The following is a 12,553-nucleotide window of genomic DNA, read 5'->3' as shown; positions in this document are numbered from 1 at the left end:
TGGCCTAGTAGCCTCGACTTGGTGTTACCGCTTATCCCCACATTTATTGGTGAAAATGAAAAATTCTTTCTCATGCATGTGTTTAATTAAGAACGATGTTTTGCATCTTTGTACATAGCTTGTGAGAGCAAAACTTGAAATCAATCTCATTAAGATGGCTCTGACGTTGTTGTGACGGGATAATTTTGTAGGAATTCTAGGAGAACTGAGGAGTTTCTTGAGCATGAAGCGAGGCATTCTCAGATTTAGGTGTAAATAAGGCGCCATGTTTGAAAAATGCTGAGCAGTTGTCAGGAAGCGATAATATTCAACGTTTTAAACTCTTCACTCATATATCCATATTTGACATGGAGTTTAAATGAAAACAATGGCTCATTGGTATTCAAATTCGTTCGTACAGTTCACTTTTGGTGTTGTGGCTGGCGCAGGGGCAATCGTTTTGGCTTCGAGAGGGCTAGGAATTTTACACGCATTTCCTGAACGAATTGCCGGCATCGGAAATGAAAGAGTTGGTTTTTCTCAAAGCGAAAGAGAAAACCGTGATAGTGTCCTTGACAGACTTTCGCCCACTATTCCTAACGATGACCCGGGATATAACTTATCTGATGGAATGTTGTTTCCCCCCCCGGATACCGAGGAGAATAATGGACTTGTAGACATGCTATTTCAAATTGCAAAGGACCAGGCACACAGGGACTGCCTTATCCACCGTGGTATTACGTGCAACATTTGCAATGCAAGTCCAGTTTGTGGAACTCGTTATAAATGTGCTAACTGTCTTGATTATGATGTTTGTGAGGTCTGTGAAACGAATGATCATCACAATAGAACTCACGTTTTCTTAAAAATTAAATACCCAATACCACCACTGGCAAATCCAAAGGCAGTATGTCTGAAGCCCTTTTATACTGGTATGTGTTTGGGCCACATAAAGAGGTGTTTGTTTTGTGGGGTGTTAACTAATCCAATAGTAGTTAAATAATAATTTGTGTATAATTGTATAAACAGACTTATTATTAACTTCCAGATGCCCCTTAAACTGACCGACACATAATTTTCACTCTTGACAAGTAAACCAATTATCATCTGGAATTCAACAGTTGAAGTTGCATCCTAGGTGATAATTAATTTACTTGAGAGTTAAAAATTATAGCTACTTGTAGTTGATGCATTGCATTTCAGCTAACATGATTGATATAAAAATTGTCTCATTTTTGATATTATTTTGTATCACCAAATCTGTCTAGTTAGAGTGAGCTTTTTGACACTTAATTTGGAATTTTTTGGATGTTTATTTAAACATGACATATATACAGTGGCGTAGCCAGCCTGACAATTTAGTCATGCTATGCAAATTTTATGTTATAATTCTTCATTTCTTTAGAAATTCATTGTTTTCACAGTCAATGAACACCAAAATATTAACATAGCATAAATAAATTGTCGGACTGGCTACGCCACTGTATATATGCTCAAAATCACCAATTAGCATTAACTACACTTAACACTGCACCACTCAAAGCATCACATAACCCTGTCTCAAATACCTTATCTGAGGTCTGTTCTATGCATATCCCCTGCTCACAGAAAATGAGCAACATTCCAGGTGTCTTGTTTTTTCAGGCACAAATTTGGACCATGTGGCACTGTGTTGGGATGACATAAATTGCCTTAAAGACAAGACTCATTTTGATGAAACTGAAATTCAGACCCTACACGAACAATTTAAGACTTTGGCATCTCTGGAGCAAGGAATCTCAAGGGAGGCGTTCAACCTCAGTTTGGGACCTCTTGGCCGGCAAAGCAACCTGGTTATTGACAGAATGTTTTCTTTCTACGATCAAAACGGCGACGGTGTCATTTCGTTCGAAGAGTTCATCTCAGCTCTTTCGGTTTTGGTGAAGGGCAGCAAAGATGAAAAACTACGGTTTGTTTTCGAAGGTTACGACCTGGAGAAGAAGGGTTACCTTGTGTACAAAGACTTTCACGACATGTTCAAAGCGTATTTCAACGTGAGCATAGAACTGGTCAGGGATTACATAAAGACGCGGGAAGAAGAGATGAAGGCCGCGTTCGATGAGACCGCAGATAAGCCAGTCTCATCTGTATTTCATGCTCCAATTCCCAACGACGTTGGCGGCGCATCTGGTGGGGATATCAAATCCGTGCAGCAGCCACGCTCCGGAGCGGGCGGGAGCGGCGGTGCCAGACCCTTGATGGAGGCCATGTCACAGGACGCCATTGACGAGATGGTCGCGAATGTTTTCAAATGTGCCGACTTGGACCGTGATGGAAAGATCACATTTGACGAGTTCAAAACGTGGGCCGTTTTAGATAATACCGTGTTGGCTTGGTTCGATGCTCTTGGAACTGTCTTTTAGTTTTTTTTTTAACATTCCCTATTGCCTTATCAATAGCGACTTTGTAAACGATAGGATCTGAACTGTAGATTCATAATTTTTCAGTAATAATTTTTCAATAACTGCAGTCAGGCGCTACACACACGATTTCTCGTTGTCTGTTTATATGATCCCGCTTAGCCGAGATTAGCCCCAAGGCCACAGTTACCGCGGATACCGAATTATGTACTTTTGTGCCGGACCGTTCCAGTGAACTCTACAACTGAAAGGATAAACTCATCCTCAGGTATATAGTGATATTGAAGCCAGTACGTTTTAGTTTTTTTTACGCTGAAAGCTGAACGGTTTGCTTTAGATGAAACTGAAACTATTAGGGAAACCTCATTACCAAATAAAGATTTCAACGCTTTAGTTTAGCTGGCATGGGGTGATGGGGAAATTTGTTTTAAACAAAACGAAAGCAATTGCCTATATTGGTCCGTATATACAGTGACAGTGTAATCTTCCTTTTCTAGCCGAACTGCAATTGTTCATTATTTTATTTTGCGACGTCTTAATTAAAAATAATAATGTTAGCTCCATGAAGATATAGCTGTGTTTTTCATTTATTTTGTTCATTTCGTTCCATATTCATTTATTTTGTTCATTTCGTTCCATATTTGCCTTAGAGTTCACTGGTGTTCATATTTTTTCACAAGTGATCCATCAAAGATTTATGAAAGAAATTCTTAAATATCTAGGACTAGGACCACTTAATTACGTTATTTGAAGAAATGTGGGAGCTTTTAGCTAATGTTTCATGACGTACATATATGCTACAATACAATATAGAGACCTTTTAAAAGATTAACGTAAACGACAAAATGGAAACGGCAAAACGGAAACGGCAAGTTAACCCTACAGGTTAGTAAACCCTACAGCTTAAGCCCGTTTTCCACTAGGCGAATTTATTCGCGCGACGCAGAGCGATATTGGCCTTCGAAAAAGTAGAATCGCGAATAAATTCGCAAGTGGCGGATCTAGGGGTGAAAAAATGAAAATTAAAGGCCAGAAACTGACTTTCAAACACGAGAAAACAATATGTAAAAATTTACTGGCTAACTTTTCGTTGTATTTTTTACAACAATTAATTAAACCTATTTATTCAAGGATGGGTTACATCAAACCGTCTAAAAATAATGTAACAACATTAAATAACATTAAAAAATACTACAAAAACTACATTAAAAAATAAATTAAGGGCACAACCAAACACTCTATTCATGCTTTAATAGACATCTTACCATGACGTTTTGCAACATTTAATAACTAAACCAAGAGTAGCATATGCTAGCAAATATCATTTTGCAATCACTGCCGGAGGCGTGAATGGCCAGGCTGACATTTTGCTATGGTTTTCGTGCCTATGCCACCACGGTTAACAATAATTATCGCCCATGGTCTTCTAGTAATGTTATGGAACGGTATGATAAAATTAATAAGGTCTATTGATTTAAATTTTATATAATTCATTATGCAATCATTTGTGAGTGGATTTGCAGTTTAATATTTGTAGACTATATATTTATATATAAACCGAAAGTTATGCACATGCATATTTGCAATGCCAGATCAGATTCCAATTAACAGAAGGCTTATAAAAAAAAACATTGTGTCCGGGGCTTTTTCACGAGCCCAGTTACGGGGGGTTCAACGAAGCAAATCCTTATAAACAGCCTCTGAAGGCCGCATTATACGATGCAATTTCTCCTGCAACTTGCAATCCAATTCAACTTTTCAGAGATGAAAATCTGACAGCTACAAAACTTTTGTGCTACACTCCCGGGATGTTTTCTCATACATATACATTTCGAAAACTCTCCACTAATTTACATCTCTCTAAAGTAGAATGCAAGTTGCAAGAAAAATTGCTCGTGTAACACGGCCTTCACTCAGAGCAGCACCCAATCATGATCCGAACACATTCGGGCGACCCTGCCCTCCAACTGACGAATCTCCTCTCTTGAAACTTGGGCTTGTTCCTGTCCGCTTCCGCAAGCGATAGTGCTCAGCAAGTTCACGAATGCCTTTTTATTCGGGACTATCTCCTTAACACCCTTACACATTAGATTGGAGCCGCTTGTAAACAGCGTAAGAGCGAACGTCTTTGCGGCCAGCGTGAACCAAACAGCCAGCACGCCCTCGGCGAGTCCCGTAACCGTCGACAGCAGGAACACCAGGAGTGCTGCGCCCATGACAAACAAACCGATGCGCCCAGCACCTGTGCTACAAATCCGTCCTGCCACATGGAATATGCGCCATAACATGGCCAGAAAAGTTTCTTTATTCGTTATCCTCGACGCCAGCTGTTTCATGTTGCAAAGAAGTTTTCTTCCCTCCTCAGTTCCGACAAGCTCTTCCACGTATCGGCCGAGCCCTTCGACGACACGAAGTACATTTTCATTTGCTTTCAGTTTGCCAATTTTCATTATTCCTCTGATGAATTCACAAATCATCTTTGCCACATCTGTCTTTGCGAAACCCATATCGGCCGTAGTATCGCCACTTGTACTCCGTCTTGTGCTCCCACTGGAAGCCATAGTACCGGCTATAGCGTTCAATGGCAGATTGCAATTGCAATTAATTAGGATACATGAGCATATAACTTTAGCGTGTTTGTATGTTTTGCAGACTATATGACAGCATACAGTATCAGAAATGAGCAAAATTTTAGTGATTGCGAAACTGAATTTCGGATTCGTGAGGATTGCTTACGCGAGACTTTCGATTTCGGATAATTTCAAATATAGCACTCCACGTAGTTGCATTCATACTTGCCATGTTTGATAATATCGTGATGTATGAAAGGTTATAGGAAGATGGAGTAACTGAGGTGTTATAATCAAAGAAAAATCGACAACAATATCTAGCCTCTAGGTGATTTTGGGCTCATATTTTAGTTAATCAGCACTCAAAAAGATTGTCGAAATAGAAATCCAAATCTATATTCAGTATAAGAACTGTAGTTCTAATGCACTTTAAAACCGAAATACAACACATTTTAAAAATATTACGTTGCCTCAAACGTAAAATGGCTTTTCTTTCTCACCATTTTAGATCACCTGGATTGGCTGAACATTGTCAGAGGACGCAGCTCGCCCGTTTTGTGCCATCGGATTAATTTGAGTATATTGAAAAGTAAATAAATCACATATGTGTCAATGTAATTTCATCAATTAGCGGTCGCTTTGTTCAAATAAACCATTTGCTGTTGGGCTGCTGGTGGTTATGCTAAACGATTTTGAAGTCGTGTAAATTTTCGCGAGTAAACAGTCCGCCGCGAAAGCTCCGGGCCAGTGAGAAGCCATTAAACTACATTTAAGAAAAGTATATTTTCTCATTAGAAATTCAAATTTACTACCACTAGGTCTCTTCGGCTGCGAAGTGCAACCTCAAATGTACTAAAGCCTTTTTAGTTATTGCATGCTCGTTCCTTTCCTTCTCAAGGCAAGCCTCGCTTGTTTCCAACCTTTCAAGAAGATCGGTGATTTCCTTTTCATGGAGTGATCGTAGAGCAACATTTTGATTCTCTAAAAGTCTCCTCTCCAAGGCTTTTTGCTTTTCTAATTCCAACTGCAAAACCTTGTTTTGTTTCCCAACTTTCTCCAATTCGTGTTTGATTCTCGCCAGTTCAAGTTCTGCTGACTTTCTGTCCTCGATGGCCTTCTCCATTCGATCCTGACAAATCTCAAAGTTTTCTTGCGAGCTCTTCGCATCTTCTTTGAAAGCCTTGCAAGCTATTTTCATCGCTTTGTTCTGCTTTCTAACATCGCTATACTTCCTGTTCAATTTCATAATTTCGCTTGCTTGTTCTTCGCATGTTTTTCTCAAGCGCTCGCAGTCTTTTTGCAACGCTTGTGCGAGGACGCTCAAGCGAATATTGTGCAATTTCGAACGTTTTAAAAACTTACGAAGAATCTTTAGTTCGTCGGCGTTCCATATGCACTTATCCTGGATGTCCTCAGAACCGTTTTCTTCTTCGTTATGATCTCGATTTGCTTCTGTAAAATTACCCTAAAAAATCCAAAATTTGCTTTGTCAGCGTGTTTCCCCCTGGTCGTGTTAAACTAAATTGGTATATATGGCTACTAGGGACGAGGCAAGATTTAGATAAACAAATTGGGAGAGGTGAAAAAAGGTGCAGTTGTTATATATAGGCTGTCAATATACTATATTTTCAATATCAAAAGAGCATTATTGATCAGCATCTGTGCAACTCGATTGCAAGAACTTTAGCAACTCTGGGGGAGGAGAGAGATTCTTGGGGAGATGTGAATATTTCCAAGATGAATGCAAAACAATTCCAGAGCAGGTGTGGAACACCCTATGCTCTCTGAAGGGTCTATCGTTAAGCCAAGGGGCACAAAAATGTCTTGTGGTGAACTTTTAAAGTAAGTCACCTTTTCTTGTGCTCTGTTTTCCACAACATTTGTACATTTACTGTACTTAAAAGCATGGTATATGGTATGGCAAGTCCAGTAGGCAGTAGCTTCATATGTATAGACTCTAGAGCAAACAATTGGTATGTATACACTAGAGCAAATATGCTTTTATTTCAGCGCTGTTGAAATCACCATCTATTACACAAATTACCATGTATGTTAACTTTGTGTCTGAGCCGGTACATAAAACATAAATATACATTCATTGAGAGACTATAATTGGTGAAAACAACCAATTGGCGTTTTTATACAACCTCCTGTCCTCCAGAAGCATCTTCTTGTGAATCGTGTCTGTGTTCTGATTTGTCCTTCTCCTTACTAGTCGAGAGTATTTCTTCAAAAACCTTTTCGTATACCTCCTGAAAACTCTCGTTTAACCGAGCACGGGTTGGCCTTGTTCCATCATCGCGAAAGAAGTCGTTTACTTTAAATTTCGGAGGAAATAACTCTTCAATCCAAGCCGCCATATTTACAACGGCGAAACAGCAACACTCAGTGTTACATGAAGTATTGTCTACAGCCTACTACCGAATTATTTTTAGATTTGATGCCATAAAATTGGTGTTAAAAATACGCTTTTGATTTCTTTTCGAAGTTCTACTCCATAAAAAATGTGTGATTTAAAAGATGTTCAAGGGTTAGATTATTTTTGAGGTAGTGTATTAAGCCCCGCCCAACTGCCCACTCGAATAATTCTGGTAGTATTTTAATTTTAAAAATTTAATATTCACATGTCACTCAAAGCACATGTACCTAAGAACGCTAGTTAGAGACACAGCAAACAAGACATGAAAAGTTTCATGAAAAGTTCTCGAAATTTCAGGTTGGTCGATATCGAATATATTCCTACCTAATTTAATAGGATCACCGTGTTTCCCATGTTGACATTTACACCGGTAAATCGGTTGGGGCAGAGAAAAAAAGCTTTTGAAGGCGATCAGGAAGAATATGACAGCTGCAGTTTATGGAATTATTCATGTGTCCGTCTAGTCAACTTAGTTCTTTGTATCGTATATATCGCACAGCTCTTTCTAATTTGTATTGTATATTTGCCTTATTTGCTTTACGACATCTGCCTTAATTACATCTGGTACATTGGGTATATATTTTGTTTATATTATAAAAGCCTTCGTCGAAACAAATGGGAAAAGGAAAAGCCTTTGAGTGCAGGAAATCAGGAATGATTCCAGCCACTGAGCCACAATAAATGCAATTGATTTAGTCTACACTTTCGAGCTATGAGCAATGAAACTAAATGTTAGATAATCATATTCTAATTTAACATTAGGCATTTCTAAGTTACAATTACAAGCCTGACTGTGACTGCAACCCCTCTGGCTAAGATATCCTTGGTGTAAATGTGCATTAATCCCAGCAATGTAGGTGCTAATGAAAGTAAATTTATCAACTGAATTTAATGCTTGGCTGATATAAATATTTCGACCAACCAAATTGGTAAGGAGGGCACATGGGATGATGGAAAGCAATGTACAAGTTTGCAGTAATTGCTCTGTTCATTCAATTTATCAGTAGGCATATTTGATCCTGCATGGCCTAAAAATTTTTATTTTATTATCTAATGGCATGGCACTGTTAAAAATGTACCTTGAATTGTTTTATGTTGAAGCATGCAGTCTCAGCATTACAGTTAGCTAATATAGTTCATGGTAGATGTTTCGCATGTTTTCTGAATAACCACATCATTAATCTCTAATAGTGACTATATATAGGCCAGTTTTGCTGGCAGCAGCCAAATGTTCCAAGGATATACCTGGCTCTAAGTTGAAATGTTACTGTTTTCTGGCTATAATTCCATTTCACATTGCGATGGGTGATGGAAATATTATATACTTGTTTTGTTATCTCGACAAACCATATACAAACAATGCATCCAATTAATAGTGTCATGTCTCTGAGGTGGAAAAAGAAGGCATGACAATTATGGATATTATATAATTATATAGACAGCCAGTGCTTGAGAATACCTGATAGACTGGATAAAACCAATGTTTATAAGGCCTGATTGACAAAATTTCAATACTTGGCTCACCAAGCAGGGCTTTAAAATTGTGCAAAACTGTACTGCACCTATAACCTATTACTCAGAGACATACCAAATTTTGCAAAATACAAAAGGCAGGTTTCTGCCAACTTCTCCGTTCTAGATACATATCTGCTGCACGCCTTCTTTAGCACATGTTCGTTTTCGGTCGATTGAGCCGCTGGCATTTATTTTCTTACATCCTCTTCCCTCTATAAACAGACGGGGCGGGGCACCCCCCAGATTGTGCACATTTGTTAATAAACAAGAGGCCTGCTCAGGCATGCACTCGGGCTACCGTTACCTCGCTTGAGCTTGTAACACCTAATTTTTGACACCTGCGCGAGAAACGATCCTAGGACGATTTCGATTCCTTCGAAGACTTCGTGCCGCCCACGCGAAATTTTCGTAAACTCGCGACGCAAAAGGAAAAACCGGGCACTATTTTCAACTCGCTCTAATGGGCGATTTATACCTGCAGGTCGGGCAATTTTTACCAAAATCCTCGAATGATCAAACAGTTAATTTGTACTCGAGAGTAGAGAAATTGTATCTGATATCATTTGTGATTTGTTCCCCCTCAAATGATTGAACACGTACGTCTTTCTTTTGCCTATCTACCAGGGATGATGCTCGATTCCGTATCGGAAATCAACGAAACGTGCCTTACTTTTTTAATTCCTTTTAGATTTTTAGTGTGCTACCCATTATCGCGTTTGCAATACATTTGGAGAATTTAGATTGTCCGAGCAAATGCCATCGTCGTTTTTAGCCGTGTTGTCTTGCTTCTGCACATGGACAATTTCCTATAATTTTCTCTGCGTCTATAATTAAACAGACGCAGTCGAGAATGGAACTGTCGCTTGGTAACTGTTTTCCACGGTCTGCTTAGCTGCGTCATTTCGCTGTGCTGTGCGTTCTACACCGGACCGTGGCCGTTCGACGCCCTGGGGGAGCCGAGCACCCCCTTGCAGACCCTTTGCATTACCATAACCCTCGGGTACTTTTTATTCGATTTTATCTGGTGCGTTTTGATGGGAAGCGAAGGCATTGACATGTTGCTCATCACGTGACGTCGATATGTGGCCTGGCCCTCTCTCTCTATCTCGAGGAGTCTGGTGCCGAGCTCATCGCAACCATATTTGGCTCGGAGATCTCAAATCCCTGCCTGCAGGTCAGGTGGTTCCTCCGGGAAACGGGCAAATACGACACACCGCTTGCTAACTTAACGACGTTATTTTTATTCTGCTTTTCCTGTGCATTCGCATCGGACTGGGGCCTGGTTATTTATGGAAACGATGGCCTCTTCGAAGACATCTGGACTTATGAAACTTGGAGGTGTCGCCCTGTATTCGCTTAGTCTCGTGTGGATGGTGTTGATTTTACGTTTTGCGAGAAAACGATTTTTTGCCAAGAAAAGAAAACAGAAGTGATGTTGCTCACTTTTACTATTAGGATCCCATTTCGTACACATATAGTCCAGTTTAGGTAGGAATTAAAATTTGTCGCTATAATGCCAAAAACGAAGATTTGTAATTTTTTATGAATGAATAAGTCTATAAAAATGTTATAAAATAGAATCTTTTCAAACCTGTTTCAAATTTGAGATTACTCGACGTGCTCGTATATTTAACAATAGATCTTCGTTCGAGTTTCGTGAAAGTAAAGCCGGCTTCCGATTGGAACATGTCAATGTGGCTGACGTAATAGAATATTCATGTTTCTGAGCAGTTTAGTCAACAATGATCAGTAAACTTACAATGACTGGTTTGAATATAGAAAACTATAGACAACTGCACTAAATTTACAACTGCACTATTTTTGATCGGTGGCAATGCCTTGTTGCATGACGAGCCAATAAAGACAAAATGGAACCAGGCTAAAAAAATTCGCGCGCCATACGGTCACATCATCGTGTAAGATAGAAGACATCAAGTCATCATTTTATTTTTCAGTAGTTCATTACGTAAACTAGACTATTTCTATTAACTTTGGAAATCACTATTTATTTCAAACACTGCCAGTTTCTATATATAGGTTCAGGAAACCATGATGGCTTTGGCAGTTTATCGTGACTAGCTTCAAGCCTGGTTCTCATAAATGATATAAATCACCGACCGGTGACCTCTGGCTCTGACAAAGGGAATCCCAATTCTAGATTCTTACGATCCCTCACTGATGGATTTCGATGTAAATGTAGCATTAAGTAGCAAATATCAAACTTGTGTTTATTCTCTCCTGGCAATCCACGGAAATTTCGTGTGCTACATTTCGAAAACTCTTCACTTATTTACATCTTAAACAGAAGCATTGCAAGCTGCAAAAAAATTGCATCGTGTAACACGGCTTTTAAATGTACAAGAGGTGGCGCTTGAGGGGGAACTGGGAGCGTGCAACTATCATATCGGGTGACTCTAGCCCCAACTAGGAAGGATATAATAGATTGTCGGAAAAATAAGGAATTCTGAAAAGCATAATCCAGTCGCCATTCTTCACAAAAAACCACCTCCCCCCTACCCTTACACTAAAAACAAAGCTTTCTCACATATTGCCACTGTTCAACGACAACGGGTATTCTTTCATCTGCATTTTCACTTTCGTTTACCATGTTAAAACGCTTAGCTTGGTTCTAAATACCAATTAACATCGTCATATTATACTACAAAAAGAGGAAACAACCGACATTAAGCGATTCTTTCATGTACCCGTCAATTTTAAAATGACCTGTATTTTGTTTTACTTAAAGTACGTGCGTTTATTTCTTTAAATATCTTTAATTATGTTGTTCACCCTGTTCCCCGCGTATTCCACCTGTCGTAAATGGACTTTCTGATTGGCTTGCTATAGCCCGCATGCTGACATCGGTTGGGGCAACGAAGTATTGCCATGGCACTTTACTGTTGACATAATTCCAAAAATAAACATTTCAGGTTTAGTTATTAAATAGCAAGTTCAGCCAAACACAGGTATAATAAAGTTTCGACGACGGGCTTTGAGTGAAAACAAAACAGGTCGCTCTGTTTGTAATAATATTAGACCGTATATATATACATCGTGCTGTCCTAACGTTGTCTTTACCAAAAAGTGTTGATGGAAAGTAGGTCTAGATAAGAAGTAATAAAATACAGGTCTGAAGAAGCGTGGCGGAAGCAAACTGATAGCTGGGCAAATAGAATCGAAAATGAATGAATCGAAAATGACGAAGAAAAGGCGAGTGTCAAGAATAAGAAGATTAGAAATTCAAGAGGCAAAGCTAAGACGCGAACTGAAAGGCACGCTCAAGGACATAAGCAAGGACACGAAGTCAAAGAAGGGTGGTGAGGAAGGACACCTAGATGGAGTGGAACGCCAAAAACTTGCCAACCGCTCCGTGGATATTCGCTCAAAACTTCTCCGATTACAAGACGAAATCGGTACGCGCGAGGTGATCAAGCAGGACAAAATCACCAAGGATGTAAGGACGAGAATTCAAGAAAGCTATTCGACGGCCGCAAGGAAACACAGCAAGTTGCTATGGACAACAATCAACTTGGAGCGTATGAAAGAGGACGAGAATGCGATTCGGGCAATCGCAGGTGCCGATGCCGGCTTGGAAACTCGAAAACGCAAGGTAACGTCACCCGTTGAGAGGTACGTCCTCGACAGACGTGAGATATCATCGGCTACGAGCA

The 12,553-nt window shown here is 39.6% G+C and overlaps 3 protein-coding genes across 3 annotated transcripts; 2 read left to right on the top strand and 1 right to left on the bottom strand.

Annotated features, from left to right (window-relative positions):
* Nucleotides 1-273: 273 nt before the first annotated feature.
* On the top strand, nucleotides 274-2,930 carry LOC114526749. The gene is made up of 2 exons (XM_028548279.1): nucleotides 274-911; nucleotides 1,624-2,930. The coding sequence occupies exons 1-2, from the start codon at nucleotides 359-361 to the stop codon at nucleotides 2,379-2,381; spliced, it is 1,311 nt and encodes a 436-aa protein (XP_028404080.1). The 5' UTR covers nucleotides 274-358; the 3' UTR covers nucleotides 2,382-2,930.
* A 587-nt stretch (nucleotides 2,931-3,517) lies between these two features.
* Nucleotides 3,518-7,308, bottom strand: LOC114530170 (coiled-coil domain-containing protein 160 homolog). The gene is made up of 2 exons (XM_028551753.1): nucleotides 7,096-7,308; nucleotides 3,518-6,413 (listed from the first exon to the last, which is right to left on the bottom strand). The coding sequence occupies exons 1-2, from the start codon at nucleotides 7,306-7,308 to the stop codon at nucleotides 5,763-5,765; spliced, it is 864 nt and encodes a 287-aa protein (XP_028407554.1). The 3' UTR covers nucleotides 3,518-5,762.
* Nucleotides 7,309-9,712: 2,404 nt separating this feature from the next.
* LOC114530382 (transmembrane protein 136-like) lies at nucleotides 9,713-10,391 on the top strand (the record flags this gene model as incomplete). Its single annotated transcript, XM_028552007.1, is given in 4 exon segments — nucleotides 9,713-9,938; nucleotides 9,941-10,102; nucleotides 10,105-10,173; nucleotides 10,176-10,391. Coding segments are annotated over 4 exon segments (597 nt in total), but the record flags the coding sequence as incomplete, so codon positions are not given.
* Nucleotides 10,392-12,553: the final 2,162 nt, after the last annotated feature.

This window comes from Dendronephthya gigantea, unplaced genomic scaffold (genome assembly GCF_004324835.1).
Source record: "Dendronephthya gigantea isolate DGI-Jeju-01 unplaced genomic scaffold, DenGig_1.0 000001F, whole genome shotgun sequence".
Lineage (NCBI taxonomy): Eukaryota > Metazoa > Cnidaria > Anthozoa > Malacalcyonacea > Nephtheidae > Dendronephthya > Dendronephthya gigantea.
This window is presented reverse-complemented; position numbering and strand designations above follow the sequence as displayed.